This window comes from Thermobia domestica, chromosome 2 (genome assembly GCF_964235325.1).
Source record: "Thermobia domestica chromosome 2, izTheDome1.hap1.1, whole genome shotgun sequence".
Taxonomy (NCBI): domain Eukaryota; kingdom Metazoa; phylum Arthropoda; class Insecta; order Zygentoma; family Lepismatidae; genus Thermobia; species Thermobia domestica.
The window spans coordinates 162615244-162635848 of record NC_137455.1 but is presented as its reverse complement, the minus strand read 5'-3'; the positions used below and the strand labels follow the sequence as shown (position 1 = coordinate 162635848).

The window sequence follows — 20605 nt, the reverse complement described above, 5'->3', positions numbered from 1 at the left end:
TTACTTGTAAGAGAAGAAAACTATGAAATACTGGTACAGAACGTTCTTGAAAAATTGCGAGGCACAAGTGTGAAATATGTACTTTAAAACTCAATGTCTGCATTTCCATTTGAGTTATTATTCTGAAGAAATTAGCTGCTATAAGCAATAAACAGAGTGAGCGTTTTCACCAGAACATTTTGCAGATAGAAAACTGTAACAATTATTATTTTATTATTTTATAATAAAACATTGCTTTGCTCAGCATTTGTATTTTACTGTAAGAAAAATGTTATAAAGGAAAATGGGTATAACCACTAAACTAGCAGGGAGACAGAATATATATATATATATATATATATATATATATATATATATATATATATATATATATATATATATATATATATATATATATATATATATATATTGGTTATATAAACCTTGGTGCAAGTTAGTTGTAAACCTGGGGCCCCTCTAAATATTCAAATATTCCCAATCGGTCCCCGCACCACCTAAGGCCGGTCCTGTTATACTTAATATGATTTAAGAGTTTTATATATAATAACTGTTTAAGAGGGCTTAAGACCAGGAATTCCTCGTTCGCATACTACTGCTTTCAGATTGGTTATAAAATGAAACTGACAAAGAACAAAGAATGTGTAGTATTCCTCAAAGACAGTAGTGGCTACAGATTTCTACAAGAGAAAAATCACATCAGCAGTGACGGTAAAACCGAATACACCTCTCCTCCCGGCTTTGAGAGATTAACTTATTTCATTTAATTATTGTATTTTAAACTTTGAAAGGATCCTCTAAATTCAGATGAGGCACAAATATTAGTTTTAAAATAACAAAGACTTTGGTATTGCGTAATCAAATATCCAATATAAGTCTTACATTTAGAATTACTGAACTTAATTTTAAATACTTTACTCAGAACAAAGATGGGAATATTCACGAAGATACAGATTTAACCCTACAATGGATAGTGGAACAGATATGAGTCATACTGGTAAATAACCTGTACTTTCCTACATAACGGTATGTAGTAGTTGCTAATGCATGCTGAACCAGATTGGAAGCGTTCGAAGTTAGTTGTAATTCCACAGTTTCTGCGTAGATGGCACTATTAAGCATACCGATACTTCCGTTACTCATTTTTTAAAAATTGCAAAACTATCTTTTCACAGAAAATAAAAAAATCATGCAATCTAGGGTTAATACACTGAGTGCTCACTGAATTGCGATCACCTACCTAATACTTGGTTGGTTCATCTTTTCCTCAGGTGATATCCTGGACAGGAAATGGCATGGATCATTGTAATTGCTGATGCGTTTCTACGGCGATTCCTGATGGCATCCCACAATAAGTCTCTGATCAATAACGTCATTTCAGAGTTTGCTAGGAGGAGGTAAGAATGTTTATCTATGTATGTTCATATATATAAGAGTTCCATGTTTTTATAGTGTATTAATATAAAAGTTATTAAAAAGCATGTGTTTCTCAAACTTAGGGGTCAATTGCCCCCTCCTGCCCTCCTCAAATGACGCCCATGTGCAGCTCGTTCCACAACATCCCATAAAGGTTCTATAGGATTAAAATCCGGTGAGTTAGAGGGCCAATTCACGTGCTGCAGCTCCGTGGAATGTTCCTTGAGCCAAGTAAGTATAGTCCTGGCTTGGTAGCACCTTGCATTGTCATCATGGAAAATGTCATCTTCGTGTGGGGTAGAAATGTTGCATTCTAGGGTACGTGATCCCCTAACACCTGCAGATATACAATGGATGTTACACTGTGGTCTATGGACACTAACGATCCCACTCCATGACAACAGAAGCATCCCCAAACCATACGTCCGCCCCAACTTGTCTATACAGTACGCACTATGCACGAGGGAACCATAACTTCGTGCTGTTGGGGCCACGCATGTACACGTCCGTCAATGAGGAGTAGCACAAACCGTGATTTATCGGATCAAAACATCCTTTCTCAATCATCCAGGGTCCAGTTAGCGTGTTCCTATACCCAAGCGCAATGAAATCGGCGGTGACGAGTCGTGAAGAGTGGGTCATTTGCTGCGGAAATTCATGCGTACTAGTGTAAGCTGTACAGTTGTGTAGGATATGGGTGTTGTGCATCCACCATCGTATTGTTCACGTAATTTCCGGACACTGATGATTCGTTTGGCTTTCACGATGTTTGACGCAACGCTCACCCCACGTTTTGAACTTCCCTCCGTAAGCCCCTCTAATTCCGTCTCTTGGAGACCGTTACCAAACAGCTATTTGTAAAAGAACACATAATGATCACTTTTGGCTCTTGCAATGGTCTGTGCAAGCGGCTTGATAAAAAAAATAAGCGTAGCATAACAACAGATGCTGCTTCTCTTATATGTAAATTTAAACAAAAGAACAGCTTGGTGAGATGAGTATAGGAAGCACCGAATTCTACTTCGCCCAGGCTGCCAGGCAGCTACGCCCTACCCACATCATAGGTATCCCTGCAGTCAACGTCTGCCTCTTCCCGGCATAGATGACGTACGAAACTGCATAATTATATCTTTGAGATATAGCAGACAACCTATATCGATAGACACGTAGTTAGGGAAAGGATTTCTGAAGATTGATTCATCGCAATACTGATTATTGCGGAGCTTAAATATAAAGGTAACCAAGAAAGAGGGTTGAATGCGAATGGAGATAAGGCGAAAGTTGGTTGTGTGGGTATATCCAGCAAACTACCTGGTTGTGGCAGTTTAGTTACACTGTAAACTTGCGTAAGAACAGAATGATCATGGGACCTCCATTGATCGTCATAAGGGCGAGTATGCTGTACAAGTTCAAACTGAGTCAAACGCCGCTACAGAAAAGCCGAAGACATGCCAGGCCTTTACTGAGGGTGTCGTGACTACGCGGACAGTGCAGCGGTGGTTTAACAAGTTTAAGAACGGTGACGAAACACTCGAAGATGCACCACATGACGGAAGACCAATACACCTACAAAATGAAGATCTTCAGGCAGAAATTGAGGCGAACAATGGTCAAACATGTGAAGAACTAGGATCACAATACAGTGTTAGTCGAGAAACCATTCGGCAGCACTTCCATCAACTTGACAAATTGGGTCGATGGGTCCCATATGATTTGACTCCGGGTCAGAAGGCAACACGAACAGACATCTGTGTTTCTTTTTGTCTCATCTAAGGAGGAAGCCATTTGTGGACAGGGGATTGACATGTGATGAGGAGTGAGTCCTGTACGAAGCTCCACGGCGCTGTCATCATTGGTTAGCATCTTATGAATCGGTTAGAATGCCTAAACCAGCACTGCACCAGAAAATGTTCCTCCTGTGTATTTGGCGGACTGCTTGCGATATCGTGCATCGGGAATTGCTACCAGCTGGTCAGCACATCAATGCAATTGTATACTATCAGCAGTTGAGCCATGTTCAAGAAAAACTCAAAACTCTGGAGCCAGCACTTCTGAATCGCAAAGGCGTCCTCCTCTTACAGGACAATGCTAAGATCCACGTGGCTAGGATGACCAGGGACACCATTCTACGCCTTGGATGGTGTGTAGGACATGGAGTGAACTGCCCTAAACATTAAAATGGGTAAGATGGAGAGAAAGATTATGCTAATTTTAATAATTAAAGTTAGTTAATATGCAATAATCTAAATGAATATGGAAATGTCGGTAGAGCATAAATAACAAATTATTATTTAATTAAAGAAAAATGAGAACACTTAAATTTTGAAAGAAGGCTACTCCAAATTTAAGAGTGATAAATCTCATTATTCAGAACAAAATGAAGTGCTATTTCCAGGGTCTTTCCTTGGTTTTAACTTCATTGAAGCAAATACCAATAATGTCACACATAACTATCATACACTGACAGACAGAAGCTATAATTCGCTGATTATCTGCTCCTCTGGCGATGCTGTAAACGAAAGAACATAGAACAAATAATCCAACACATACCTGTGATGTCTCCCAAGGTGCGGGTAGAAGAGAATTCTATACGTTTTCAGATGACATACTTTAATTACAATAACTACAACAAGAACAACAACAAAAAAACACATTCACAATCACCAATGAATACTGAATGAGTTGATAATATGTACTCGAGTAGTATTGATCAGATTGGTTATAATTATCAGTTCGTGCACTCGCGTTATTGTTCTTTCCAATTCGGCGCTGGTCCCATTCTTATGCTTACAGGACTGTCTTGTTATTCCTCCATCGATGGTATCGCCTCTTCCGTTCCGGCAATACTTGCAGGAGCTCTTCTTATGTCCAGGTGGATGATCTCAAAACACCTTAGTATGTCATCCCTACTACGTACAAGTCCTCCTCGTAGAGAATGACTAGGTATACTTCGAGAAATTTGAAGCGTGTCTCGATTTCACTGTATTTACAACTAACTGCACGATGTATAAGTATTTCAATCGCACCGTCTGTAGATCATGTCTACCCACGATCTGATTAATTTTTAGCATAAAATTAACTTCATACACACAAATCTAACACTGTTTATATACATACTAGACGACACGACGCATTATTTACAACGGGAGTCTTTCACGTAGCTCAGTTCTGAAAGCTTAGGTCAATATGATGGACCTTCACTAGTTTCAAGGAAGTATGTTGATATACTGTATATAATTTGTATGAAACTATATAGCCAGTTTCAACATTTTTCAACTATCAGTTGAAACTAAAAAAAATCACTCGAGTAACTATTACGAGTGTGTTCCACTATAAGATTTTAATGATTTCAAAGCAAAACAAGTTCATCTCCAATCTGGAGAATTACTTTGACTATATATTGTGAGATATTATATACTCTCTTGCGAAGAGAGACAACTTTCACGAACGGAACTCAAGACGAAATTTCATCCGCACGATCAACGAACTAACCAGAACTAACTCTCTTCCGCCCTTTTCGTATATTTAAAAGCTATCCATTTCTTTATTTCCCTGAGACTCGCTTCTAAGTACACTTCTTTCTTATGAAGGGGATGGTGCGGAAGGGTGGAAGTATCTTGGTGCCATCATGTCTAGTGACTACACCTTGTCCTATTCTTTTGCTAATGAATAATTTACTTTTGATTAATGTTCTGTTTTAACATTGTAATCTAATATGGTAAACTTGTACCCTCAAACTGATGCCTACCATACTGAGTTTCCTTACTTCGATCTATGTTAAATTTTAATTTGAACATGCTAACTATTTACAGAGATACCTTCTAGCAGACATGTTTACTGGGCCCATAGTGGTCTGAGAGTCACTGACCTCTGGTGGCGGAACATCCAAACTACTCTCAAAACACCACTCAGTCTCTGTCCGTGCTAGCGGTGGAATATTTACAAATAACATCACAAATGATTAAATATAGAACTGATACCAGTTAAAATACAGTATGTCTTCCTTACTGATTTAAAGCATATATGTGTGATTGTCATTGCATGTCATATCAATATTTTTACACACTCTTTTTCCTGTTTTCTACTGCTTGAGAGAAATCACCTGACTGCTGCTGTTACATACCATGCTCGCCCCTTCACAACATCACGTGAGGATACAAATACAACCAAAATAAGCTTTGTATTTATATTTTGTAAATAAACTGTGACACGTATAAGCAAGGCTAAGGAATACTAGAATATTTTACTCATTCAAGAATGCATAATAACTTAAGAAGATGACTGTTTTTTTCGTTTATTTACAAGGGGTGAAGGCCGGTGGAGGGAATGTCCATCGTTCCAGCATTTTGAACAAACAAGGAAGTTGAATGAAAAATTAGAGGCTCGCTTTTACTTGAGATGTCCTAGACGCGCTCTCAGCAGATATCATTAAATCTGGCCAGAAACTTCGTGGTTCACACCTATTGTTACTGATATTTTTGCACGGGGGTATGAAAAATTATATTGCTTTTACCATAAAGAAACTCTAGTCTGGTTGTCGTCAGTACAGACTCAGATGACATCGTTGTCAACTTGAAAATTTACTTTATTTTCATTTTTTCGTTGTTTCTCAAGAAGAAATAAGATAAAGCTTTCCTTTTCGACCAAATACCAATGTCTTTCGGGTGGCAATACTGTTGCACAAACATCTGCGCTCGCTCGACTTGAGTGCAGATACTTTTTTTTTTTTTTTTTTTTTTTTTTTTTTTTTTTTTTAAAGCTGGATTCTGCTTCTTCCACGCTGTAGATATTTCCTCTGTATTTCATTATTTCAATGCAAGAATATTATTGAATCCAAACAAACACAATATATACACATACCTAATTACAATACTACATAATTTTGAACAGTCATCTCCTTATGTTAATAAAAAATAGGATATAAATTGATAAATAAATCGAAAAACTTAATATACCACTAATCCCTTGATATGCAAAGCAATTAATATAATATACTAATTTAAATTTTGATATGCAAATAACCTAGCTATGTGTGCTTTACACAATGGGAAGCACTATTGCATCCGCCACACTCCTCGGACATTTCACCGTCCGATTATCACCTCCTTCATTCCTTCTATAATCACCTTAGAGGACGAGAATCCCTGGTAGAGGTGCAAAATACACTTGATACCTTCTTCGCTTCACGGGCCACCAAGTTCCACCCCGATGGAATCCATTGCCTTCCAGAACGTTGGCAAAAGGTCTTCGATGCTCATGCGGACTATTTTTGACCTTCCAGGTACGTCTTAGGTGACATATCGATGTTCGAAGGTGGTGGGTGAAAAAGTGACAGAACTTTCTTGGTTACCTTTATAGAAGGAGAAAAGATGAAGAGTACTAAAGCAGGTGTATTGGGTTTCCTACCCACACCAATAACCTCTCATAATGAAAGGGAATGAACTGAATTCAAAAACAGAGGTAAACCCTCATCGTTGGTCTAGTGGCTAGGAAGTGTGGTTTGGTGCACGTGGTCCTGGGTTCGATTCCCGATAGAACACAAAAGCTTAATTTCACCATTATTCATTTTCAGTAATCAGCAGTCCCTTTTAGGTTAAAGGACATAACCGTGGAAAGTTAACCTAGTATATATATGAAATTTTTTTAAAACATTTACTTTTTTTTTTTTTTTTTTTTTTTAAAGTTTAACGTTCCACGTATATGCTCCGAGACTAAGGAAGATGGTATATGCTCCGAGACTAAGGAAGATGGTAATCATACTGAACGAATTAGTAGGATGAAGAAAATGAAAGAAAAATGGGTAAACTTCGAGAAAACCCACGCATACCATATTTGTCCAGCACAAACTCATTTGGAAACAAACAGGAGCCCATGCGCAAGAGGCACAAGCCATACCACTGTGCCACTGCGGCTCCCAATTACACTGTCCAACAAATTTTCAACTTTTTTATCTCCCCTGAAAAACAATGACTGATTCCTATAGAACTTTTTACACTGATTACAGTGATGTAACTGGAATTTCTGTATCAGCCTCCAATTCTGAGAAATACCCGATTGAAGTTTTCATATATAATGTGATTATTATGCTAGGTTAAACATTACAGAGCTCGTAAAGACTGTCAAAATTTTGAACGACCCGTATGAAATTTCGAGGACACCTTGCAGATACGAAGTCTAACTAATGCCTGACCATGAATGCCTCAAGGGAGCATTTGACCCCTGAATTGTCATTTAGAAAAACTGGTTTTATGCCTTTGTTTCTACAGTTTGAACGATTTTGTGACAAAATTGCCTACTTTTCAGATTTTTTTCTTGGGAAAGATTTATGGGCGTCTATGTGCGTGAGATTACTTTTTGTTTGTTTGATGGACAATTGGGGAAGTAGGTTCATCCACGCACCTCATAGTTACATTATAATGAGTCAAAGACCTAAATGCAAATATAAACATTAACTTAAAATGCAAATAAATTTGTATTGAAACAAAATTAGTGAAACAACATACAGAAGTGAAATAAAATAAGAATATTGTACTGATCCACAAAATGTTCTTATCGGCGTTACCTTTTGTATGCAATTCCATGTTCCCTATTGCTAAAGCAAAATAAGAAAACTTATCTTGCTCCACAATCTTATAAACGTTCTTATCGGAGTTTCCTTTTGTACGCACCCTCATGCTCTCTTTGCACGGTCTATCAATAGTTAGTTAACATAGACCCTCCCCCTCACATTTAGCTGAGTATCTTTCTTCCAGTACATGAATTGTTTGATGAAATCTTTCACCGTGTTCATCTGATACTGCACCTAAGTTCTCGGGAAAGAAGTCCAAGTGACTGTGAAGGAAACGAAGTTTCAAAGACTTGTTACAACCCATTTCTAGAAAACTCAGTATCAGTTCTTCAACAATTTGGGCATATTGTGCAGATTTTCTGTTTTCCAGAAAAGAATTTACCACATTTTTCAGCGCAACCTAAGCTCTTCTCTCGTTTCCAGCCAGGATTTCGTCAAATTTCGGATCTTTCATCACTTTTCTCATTTCTGGTTCAACGAATGTCCCTTCTTTGAGTTTTGCATCTGTGATAAGGTGAATTAGTGCCTTCAAGTAACGAAAACAGCCACCGTCTTTATCTAGAGCCTTGATGAAAACCTTCATTAATCCTAACTTTATGTATAATGGCGGTAAGTACACATTCTGCGGTTCGACAAGAGGTTCGTAACTAACAGTCGAAATCTTCCTCGGATTGTAGGGTTGATCTTTTCCTCACTCTCCCATTCGCACATAAAACAACAATATTTAGTGTACCTCGATTACATCACCAAAAGCAGGGCAAGAACTTTAAAATCACTACAAATGTGCTATGGATGTTGCGCGTACTCAAGGATTTCAAATCTTCATATTTTCGCATGTTTCTTTCATACCTACATCATAAGCAACCGGAATGGCAAGAGGCTATTTCGATTGTGTAATAACATGGCTTTTAGACTGAATTTGGAAGAATCAATGAATAACCGCCAATTATTCACATCGTAATCAACGCTCAATACAGACATGAGTCCGCAAAAATACAATCCTTCGGGAGAGTGGAAAAACTTAACTAGATCACATCCGCGAAAGCGATACGTGGTTATTTTTATGTTCTTCTCTATAAGGTTCCATTCTTGTAGTCTCGAAGCTAATAGTTTAGCCTGAGACTTGGACAATTGCAAATCCCTAACAAAATCATTTAACTTAATTTGAGATGTTAATTGTGGCTCCGACGATTTTTCAGTACAGACAGGATCTTCCCCTTCTTCAATTTCGGATCACGATCTACGGAAGTAGCACATTCATCAGAATCATCCAACGACCATTTCCTCGACGGAACAGGCACAGGTAGCTCTTTGCTGTGGAAGAGGTTGAACAGCGGAATGTAAATGTATATGACTGAGTTATGGGTTTTAGAGGTTATTCCACTTATGTTTGTTAAACAAAAATAACAGTCTGACGTGTGGTCTTTCGGCTCATGCCACACCATTGGCACACTGAACAAGCACATGTGGAGCCCATTTCTTTTTACCTGATCCCCGACTTTGCACTCGAAGTACAATTCATCTTTATTCACAAGCGGTGTTACCTGTGTAAGATTGGATTTAACGGTCACTCTCCCACATATGTAACAGAATCTGTTAGAGTTATTCAAGCAATTTCTTGACAGGACTCACTGCACACAACTCACCCAAGAACTTTTTAGAAAAAATCTAAGAGTGATATCCAGCAACACACTTTTATCTTTGTCCCTCAGATTAAGCTGTCAACAATAAGAACTGTATATTTCCAGTGCACAACCTCCCAGTCCAGTCCTTATACCTGCAAGATCACATGTCACAAATTTGCATCCAATTCTGCCCATATTACGACACGATTGAATAGCCCATACACAGCTGTTCGTTGAAGTAAAGAGACAACCACTAACAAAGGTTCATACACCACCACTAGATGTTGAAACTAAACGATGCATCATCATCAAACAAAGCGTAACGTTAGTTGTCTGTTCATTTATCTGTTTATTGCCAAGCTGCTTTCCTCAATAAATTTGTCTCGATGAAAGCAAGGCCACGAATTTTCATATTCTTGTGTGATCAACATTGTTTATTTTCAAAAAATGAGTCTAAGAAATATGGTTTTGTATGGGCACAGTGTGTTTTATTTGGAAAATTCTGAAAAATCAATAGTGTACTCAAGACTTTTGACAATAACTGTATGTATATTTAAGTTAACACAAATTTTCAGTTGCAGCGATTGCATTTTCATACTTGTCAGCCACTGGCGGTTGCTGACTATTCTCAATCGAAACAATTCAGCCGTATGTAATGGTGATTCCAGAAGATTACTCCTGGGGTGGACTACAGGAGAATGAACACAGTACATGAAAAGTACTGGTAACCCACATTAAGCATTATCATCAAATATATACCCGGGGAAGGGGGAGAATTTCATGGTTCTGGCGATGAGCTCCCGCTCCCCTTCCCCAAGCCACGTCCTGAAATTATCATTGATAATATTGGCCCATCCAATACATGTAACAGGTTGTTTTAATTCTATTTATGATACACGTGCCATTTTGGAACGAGAAATAATTTGTCAGAAAGTAAGACACTGCCTGGTAGTAACGTCATCCATATAGAATTTAAAACACCTGATACTTAAGTCATAGTTTTCTTTCTTTATTCTATGAACGTTGAAACATCAAAGGGAATGAATTTTAAAAAAATGCACTCCACATTAACAAGTTATGGATGTTTAATTCAAAAGACAAGGCAACAATAACACATATAAAGATAGATAACAATAATAACATTTTTTATTTTAGAAATAAAAACGAAGCATAGAAAGACAAACTCTATAGCCAAAAACCATAGAAGTATATAAAATGTTTAAAATACTAATATTTATTAAATATATCCGTAACACAGATCGAAGCTTTTTACTTGTCTGCGCAAAAATTTTCTCCAAACTTATAATCTACGATCTATTTTGAATTCTTAACTGTGTTGTTAACTGAGAGAATTGTACAATGAAATAAGAAGAATCAATATCATGATTCCAATAATTAAATAATAATAATAATAATAATTTATTTTAAACACAGAATAATTATAAAATACTGATTACAATAATACCATATGATTTACTGAACAAAGCTTGATGAGAGCTTGAGGAGACGTGAACCTAAAAATTAAAGTGAAATCCGAACCACGGTAATGTGTTCAAATTTGAGTGCTCTTCCATTGAGAATCGAACCCGGGATCCCGTATACCAAAGGCGTATCAGCAGAGAGAGCACTATTACAAATGGAAAATATGCTAGAAATAGCGAAAGTGGAAATGACGCTGAAAAGCTGAAAATATAAGCATCATGGCTAATACACGAAAAATAATTCTCTTTATCTCTTAAAGATAGCATATACATATTACACAAAACTGAACTTTTGAAGTAAGTTCACTTTGTCAAATCAACATAACTTATAGAGTTATCAATTTGTCAAATCAACGTAACTTACAGAGTTATCATTCCAGGGTTCTATTGATGTGGACTGAAGCAACTGCATTTGAATCTGAATGAAATTTTTGCATAAACAGAAGCTTTTGCCAGACAAGCAAAAGTTCGTTCAATACTTTTTCTACAAGTAACCATTAAATCAGTGATATTTAAAAAGTCAACTATCTTCAATTAATTATTATAATACAAGAAGTTGAGCTCTAACTGAAAATTCGGTCATTGAGCAAAATGTTACCAGACACAGAGGATGTATCCTCCATAATACACACAAGTTATACAATAGTAATTGCAATTTCGTAGATAATTTAACTCCTTTGCACATAATAAACTTTATTATGTGTTCAAACTAAAAGTTCGAGGAAGAACAATTGAAATTGAACACATGACTTAAGAAGTGGCAATGATTTTGTATGATACATTCTACATGACTAATCTTCATTTATTAAGTTTAATATCGTTACGAATTAACAGTAATATTAGATTAAATATTTCTGAAAGTATTCTTACACACTACAAACAACATAACACACTGATCTATAATTTCTGTATCAGTATGATTTAAATGCTAATTCTTCAACCTGCTAAAGAATCGAAGACATAATTAATTTTGGAGTGAATATTTTTTTTGTATAATAATAATAATGATAATAATCATAGGAAAAAGACCTCAGAAACAATAATAGTTCTCTAATGATATCATATTATTTCGTTCATTCTTACACAAATATGTAAACTGAAATATTTTGAAGTGCTTCATTCCCGTTTTACATGATTTTACACTCCTTTCGTTGATGATTAGAACATTTGTAATAGTTTTCGAAACGTCAGCAGAATGTACGTAAAATCAAACAAAATACATATAGCACCCACACAAAATAAAATACATATATAACTGATTCATTTTTGTCTCTGAAAATTTCACAAAGCATAAAATAACATTTGAGCTGGGAGGTATTAATAAAAGTGCACAAATGAGAAATTCTAATCTTACTCCCTCTATGAAATTATGTAACACTTAATAGATGCAGAAAACCAAATTGTTACAACTGAGATTGAGACGAGAGGAAGACTGTGAATACCAACAATTCTGATTCTAATGACCAAATTTATATATTCAATTTTGTGAAATACAGAATATAGAATTCTGCTTAAATATCTCTGGTGGAGCTACCAGGGCACAAAACCTTGCAACGTGGGGTTGGTGGTGGCGGGGCTTTCTAGAAGACTCTAATATAGGGAAAAAAAAAAAAAAAGAATGTTACTGTAAGTAGGCAATTATATGTAGAATGGAGGATCACAGAAGTTATCTTGTGCGATAAAGAAATCGTAGCTCCGCCACTGCATAAATATATATATTTTGATATCAAATATTGTTAGGGAATTTTTTAGGATATTTTCTACGTTCACTTTCTACTGTTTAGAAATTGTGTAAACAATGTAAATAACAACAATAATACGTTTCGTAACATTATCTTAAGTACAAATCTGCTCTAAAAACAACATATTGCAGGTACTTTTACATTATATAATACGCAAACACAAGATTTTTTTTTTTTTAAAAAAAAGGAAGTACGTATATGTAGGATGAGCATAGTCTAAAGTAGTTGTTGAACATAGCTTATATATTAAAGAATTTTAGTAATTGCTAGAATTAACGTTTATATTAACTTACTTCAAGATAAGTTACTTAGATGTTTCGCCATTAATTGTGTATTCCTCTCCGTGAATCATAATAAAAAAAGAAAAATAAATTACCTTTATACCTCGACAGACAGACTGTGAATTTCCCTTTACCATCTATGTTTCATATAACTTATAAAAGGATACATTAAAGCTCTTACTTTTACGAATTTCATACTAATCCGAACATATAAAATTATTTGAATCGATATAAAATAATTTACAATTACAAGGGATGGGTTCTAACAGTCGATCATAAATCAGTCTATTTTAAGGTAGCTATACAATTACTACGGTACCTAATTTTCAATGAAAGACTGAAATCGCTCAAACTTATAGTATAAAGGATGTCTCAAAATCAACTCAGGTTTTAAATTTCGTGCCATCATTTTCCGTTAGGTTGGGAACGCCCTCTGAAGCATATATTGTAGTATTCATACTTCGGTTAGTAGGGAGTTAGTCATGATGGGAGAAATACACGATGCTGGAGCGCATAGCTATTGAGAAAATATTAGAAGACGGAGAGTGTTGTGTTCTGTGCGCGAATTATGTGGCACGTTTGGGTGGAAAAACGTGCCACACAGAACGACTGTAAAAAGAGTGGTTCAGGAGTCTAAACAAACAAGTTCGTTCATGGAAAACAAACAAGTGGATGTCTTCGTACCGAACGCTCGGTCGAAATCCTGTGTTGCTTCTTGGACACCCTTTATAAACTCTAGACTCAGTGAAACATGTTTGTTCCTTCGTTTCTTCTTAGTGAGTCTTCGGAAGGAAGTGGTTTAACTATCTAAAGGAAATTCAGGTTTGGAGTGCAAAAAACTAAAACCTATTATTCGGTAAATGATTACGAATCACTGTACTTTTGATTAAACTAATGTTAAAATCATTAATTACTTATCTCATTATAAAGTGTCAAGTGCAGAGGGCTTTCACTACTCTTCACCACTTTCTTGAATTTAGTCAATACTTAAAACAATAAAGAAGAGCGAAACATTTATAAAAAGATGTAGTGATGTAGATTATATTTCCCAAATGCTATTGGAATAAATTAAAAATGTTTTTGGTTTTCCTTATTGGTCAGAAATTTAAATGTGCGGTTTACAACGTCGTAAGGGAACACAATTTTTTTCACAATATGAAAAGTCTTGTGAATCAGTTGATAACATTTTATAAACATTACATACCCCACTTTTCCAAATTACCATATTGTTAGATTATTTACAATAAATAAGAAAAAAGTGGTGGAAGTGCAGTGAAGACACTTACAAAAACCTTAAATGTAGACCAAATTTACTCACTAATATATGAAATTACAATAAATTTATTGTCGATTTCGTTAAACCTTTTATTTGCATAAGACTTAATACATAAAAAACTGTAGCAAATAAATTCACGTAAGTAAAATAAAAATCATAAACATAACATTCTTTAAAAAGTTAAGAAAATAAAGTTTGAGTTTCTTGCAGCTTATTTCAGTGAGCAATTTTCATATACATTCACACTACAGCTGACCCTAGTTAATGTACTAAAATCTTATCACAAAAAAATATAACCTTACTCTCTACATAAGAACAAAAATAAAAATAAAATCATCTTGTTACATGATATCCAAATACTTTACAGCAACCAAAGCTGTCTTAAGTAACCTCCTCCTCAACATCACTGCTCTCACTCACTTCCGAGGAATCACTCCCTGATTCAAGATTTGGATCATCGCAGCTGCACCTGAAATGCGGTTAGGGAAGATTTATACATGAATCACGTATACGAATCACATCAAAAAGTATTTCTAAATATTCATTATTTTGATTATAAGCACATTCCATGTGGATTACGAAAAAAGTGTTTGGTAAAGTTAAGTTATGGCACAGATATAAATTGAGTCTTTCCTCCTTCCCAAATAAGTGGGTCAAATTACGCATTGAATTAACCGAGTATACACTGAGAATGAAAGTAAATCAATGTTGAAAAAACTCGCTTTTACTATACTACAATAGCATACTTTAAAAAAGAAAAAAAAAGTACATTTTTGAGAAAAAGTCAAAACTATAATATAGGATTATCGTTAAAAAATAGCACGATTTCAAAGAAAAAAAATTACATTCAGTAAACATGACTAACAATTTCTGCATCTAATCTCTTTTTAATTGCGGTTTCTAAGATAAATACATGTAATTTTCCTTCTCTCCAAGTTTGCATATAATTGATGCCATTTAATGGAATTTCTGTTACTGAACGGAACACTTGTTCAACATCACTTGTTTGAAGCATGTTGTATTTCCATGACATCCGTCCGTATAGTTTTCGATCGTCTTAATACAGAGGAGGAGGAAATAACAAAGGCTGGTGGAAGGTTGAGACGTGATTGTTCTTGTCAAAGTGCAATAATAAATCAACTCAACTGTTTTCAGCCAGAGAAAAATCTTCAAAACTTTTCCTTTCCTTTCCAATTATTTTTCTGTATTTATTATCTAATGACCAGGGCCTGGATCTTATTGATGTCAACATTTTTTTGTTACGCAAAAGACAAGGCAAATATATTAATATATTAAAAATTTTACTCTCCAAGTCTAGCTCCTGCAAATATATTTTTTCAGATATGATTATTTTTTGCCGTTTTGAAGTTTTAGGTAATTTACTAATGCGGGAGTTAGGAAGTAAATCATAGCTACCCAGTAATATTTCGACAATCGAAGGATGTATTAAAAATGTGTTATATACAACTGAAAGAGTATCTATAATGAATATTTTGTTGGTAGAAATCATTAAAGGAAATCCAAGCAACCCGATGACATATAGATGTATTAATGCACAAGTTGCAAAAACTCATCTCATTATGATAAAATCCTCAAAATAATCTCCCGCACTGTCTACAGCGTGCTGCCATCGATGTGGATGACGTTGAATATCAACAGCTGCACCATCTTTTGCACCACACCTGAAGCGGTTGATTTGTTGGCGCACAGTGTTTTCCACGCGGATTGCATATCGTATAGCACGCAGTAGTTTCTTCACTTTCGGGACGTTAAAATCACACGGTGACAATCTGGTGAATACGCTGGGTGCTCCAACTCTTCTCATCTGCATCGGCGCAGTAGGTCCCGTACACAAGCTGCCTAATGTGTCTTTGATTTATTCTGCAATATAATTGCATTATGCAGTAGATCTAGTCGCTTCTCCGTAACGGCACGTCACAGAAGTTGCAGCAGGATGTCTTCGTAATACGCTGATGTGACTGTGGTGAAATAATGAAGGAAGTGGCAAAAAAGTACTTCCCTTGTGTTATATGCCACAATCACCATCAATCATGTGAGCGAGGGATTCTGCCGAAACTTTTATTATGCAGTCATCCTGGATATCTCCACTCTGAGGACTGCGATTTCAAGTCAGGTTCATACCCCCTGGCCCAGAATTTATCCATGGACATGATATTAAAAAAAAAAAAAAAAAAAATTTGGTTGCATTCACTCTCATAGCACATAGATGATCGGAACAAACTACATATCGTGTCCACTTTTGAACCTCCGTGAGGGCATGTAGAACCCATTTCCATGTAACTTTACGTAGGTAGGTTCATGTGTCAAAACTTTATGAATGGTGTGCTTCACAATCCCAGTCTCAGTCTCTAATTCACACAACGCACATCGTATCTCATTCTCCAACAAATGTCCCAACACGATACATCGGTCCACACACTCACAGCCCGGCGTGACCGATCATGTCGTTGGTTGCTTGGCATCCTCGCTGAAAAGCTGCTACCCTCTTGCGACAGTTCAATAGGGCAGAACATTATTCCCTAACGCTTCTACCAATTCTTGATGACACTCACTCGCATTTCTCTCCCGGAGAACGGGTACTTTGATGTACGATCGCTGTTCCACTCTGGTCACTTTCATTTTTCACCACGACTGACTCAGAGCTGTTTCTCCAGCGCCACGTGCTCATCCAGTAGAACACGTCAAAGCCATCTATTGACCAGAGAGTAAAGTACTGGTGTTAGGCTTCCTTCTGCACTCTGCATTTTCCGTTCATATTTGCATATCGTTAAAAATTACTAGGTTACTATGATAAATTTTGAGGGTATATCACGATGAAATACTTTTTTTGTAACATGTGCATTAATATATCTGTATGTCACAGAGTTGCTTGGGTTCTTTCATGATTCCTACCAACAAAATATTCTCTATCCGGACAGTAATATTTTTAACCGGAAGCATCGTCATAGAACTGAAGAAAAGGCTGATGAAAACATATATGTGGAGTGTGGCATTGTATAGATGTGAGACATAGGCACTAGGATCAGAAGGAAAACGGAGCATAGAAGACCTCGAGATGTGGTGCTATAGAATAATAATGAAAATAGATGGACGGACAAAGTATCAAACTAGAGAGTATTCGAAATGGATGAGAAAAATGGAGTATATTGAAGAATATTTCGAAAAGACAAGATAGAATGACTGGAAACATTATGGAACATTGAAGAATCGTGTTAGTAGCTATGAAGGAAACTGCAGAAGGAAAAATACCTAGAGGAAGGTCGCGATTGAAATATACGGACTAAATAGTACAATATATATAGGAAAGAAAAGCTTCAAAGAAATGAAAGGTTTAGCTCGGGACAAGGAAGAGCGTCAAACAAATCCAGAAATTGCTGACCTGAGATGGTGATGATGACCACAAAGAGAATGATTACGTGAACAACTAAAAATAGTCAGGTTAGAAGGCGTGCGAAAATTTTAAACAGAATTTCTGTACTATTATCGTCATGTACGTAGTCAACACATCCTAGAGATTTATTCTTTGAAATGTGTTTTCTAGTTTCTACTCGAGGGTGAATTGAGGCTTTCAGCATATACAAAGCCGAAGTCAACACCATCTAGACCTTCTCATTGCAGATAGATTGTGTCGGTATTTGAAGGGGACATTTTTTGCACTAAAAATATAATATTATTTTGTATGTTATGTGAAGTAAAAGTGGTAGCAGAAAAAAAAAAAATGCTGTGCAACAGCATATCAGTCGCGAGAAACATTTACGTGTAGTTGGAAACAAGCATAAAGAGACGTGTTCGCAATTGCTGCTTGTGAAAAGTGCTTCGACTAGTAAAGAAATCCTCTGGTTTTCAAAAGAGTTCTGTGAAGTTCTGGTATCTTCAAACATTTGTTTGTAGAAATTCAAAAATATGAAATTAAGGGTTTCCAGGAACGGTATACAACTCGCTTCATTCCATACGAATCAAAGTTTAGGAAAAATTACTTGCAAAATTTTATGTGGAACTTCGCGATCAGAAAATTCTTGTATCTATAGACGAGACTAGTAATATGGAGGGACGCTATATAGCCAACGTTATTGCTGGAGCAATGAAAGCTGATGAACCCAGCAAAATATGTTTGCTAATTAGTGAACCGTTAGAATTAGTTAATCGTTCTACAGTGTGTAGACGTTTTGATAAATCACTGTCCTTACTTTGGTCTGAAGGTATCCAACATGACGACGTTGTTCTTTTTGTGACTGATGAGATTCTGTATATAATTAAGGTTGCCAATTCAATAAAGTGTTTTATATTTGGTCTAGGAATTAATTCGTGCGGTTGGTACGCACACATTGAAGCTGTAGTACAAACACAATATACATAAATACCTTAAGAAAAATATTGTCCATCGCTAGCCACCACTTTCGCCCATCTGTCAGGCAATGTACGGATTCCGTGGCGAAAGAAGTCCTCATCCTTGGAAGCGATCCAGTCAGAGACCCATGTTTCGATATCTTCTGAAGAAGTAAACCGCTGTCCAATCAAATCGTTGTTCATGCAATCGAACAAGTAGTCCGAAGGAGCAACGTCTGGTGAATACGGCGGGTGGGGTAAAACTTCCCATCCGACATTTTCTAAATAGGTTTTGACCGGTTTTGCGACATGTGGGCGAGCGTTATCATGTTGAACAATAAGTTTATCATGTCTGTTCTCCCATTCTGGTCGTGTTCTGGCCAGAGCTTGCTTCAAACGCATTAATTGTCGTCGATAACGTTCTCCATTCATAGTTTCACCCGGTTGCAGCAGCTCATAGTACACCACACCTTTCATATCCCACCATATGCACAGCATAACCTTTGCACAGTGAATATCTCGTTTTGGTTGTGATGGACCTGGTTCACCTGGTTTCACCCAGGCCTTTTTTCGTTTAGGGTTCTCGTAATGGATCCACTTCTCATCACCCGTAATAATTCGATGCAGAAACCCCTTTCTGCTCTGTCGTTCAAGCAGCAATTCGCAAATGGTTTTTCGTCTTTCAACGTCTCTGTCTTTCAATTCATGTGGAACCCAATGTGACATCTTTTGAATCATTCCTATGGCTTTCAAGCGTTTGGAGACTGTTGTTTGATCAACGCCTAATGCTGCTGCAAGTTGTTCCTGCGTTTGACACGAATCCTGCTCAAGCAATGCTGTCAATTCTTCGTCTTGAAATTTTTTTGGCTGTCCAGCTCGCTCTTGGTCTGCCAAGCCGAAATCACCACTTCTAAACCGTGCAAACCACTTCTGACACGTTCGCTCAGCTAGAGCATGGTCACCATACACTTCCACCAAAATACGATGACTTTCAGTCGCACTTTTCTGCATGTTAAAGTAATGCAGCAGGACACCCCGCAAAAACACTTTATCAGGCACAAATTGCGCCATGTTCACTTAACTACAAACTGGTGTTGTTGACGCTTTAATCCACTGCCCTATACTACGAACGATACGCGATGACAGGGGTTTGCAACACATGTGTGGATACACGGAACTGTGGGACGCTCCGTTCGTTGCGCCATCTCTTGTCCACCCGCACGAATTAATTCCTAGACCAAATACAAAAATAATCCGTATGACGTGCTCAGCGCATGGTTCGCACCAAGTGGCAGAAGAAATGCGAGCATTTTTTCCTAAAATATATTCCTTGGTTTCAGACATCAAAAAGATAATTATGAAGAGCATTAAATATCCTGCAGAAGAGCATTTAAATCTGCCATGCCGTATATTCCTTTACCGCTACAACCTGTTATTACAGATGAGGAATTTTGATCAGTCCGTGTGTTTATTATAGCGATAACTTTGATACAGTAAAACGTATTATCAATTCATTGGAAACTCAAGATACGAAAAGAATCCTGTATGCTCACGATCTGTTTTCAGATAGTAAAGGAGACTGTCAATTGGTATATATAAAATCGAATTTCAGTTTTCTAACTACATCCATCACGTGTCTTCAAAAATCGTGCTTCTCTTGCGGAATCTTACTTTTAGTTCAAGAAACAAAAGCTGCGTTGAAAAAAGTGTCAAGTGTGTTCTATGCAAATTGAAACGTATACCGGAAAGAAACAATGGACACAATACTTTTGTAACATTCGCTCCCATGAGCAATTATTCTTATTTATTTTCAATATATAACGTTCAAAATTATTTTATATTAGAATACTTATTTTTGGCAGTCAAAGTTTC

The 20605-nt window shown here is 36.5% G+C and overlaps 1 protein-coding gene across 1 annotated transcript in view; it reads right to left on the bottom strand.

Annotated features, from left to right (window-relative positions):
• Positions 1–12082: 12082 nt before the first annotated feature.
• LOC145679241 (cytosolic carboxypeptidase 1-like) overlaps positions 12083–20605 on the bottom strand; it is a 160139-nt gene continuing 151616 nt past the window's right edge. The window contains exon 7 of the mRNA XM_081749826.1: positions 12083–14855. Within this exon, the coding sequence (XP_081605952.1) occupies positions 14768–14855 (88 nt within the window). The 3' untranslated portion in view covers positions 12083–14767. The remainder of the gene's footprint in view (positions 14856–20605) is intronic.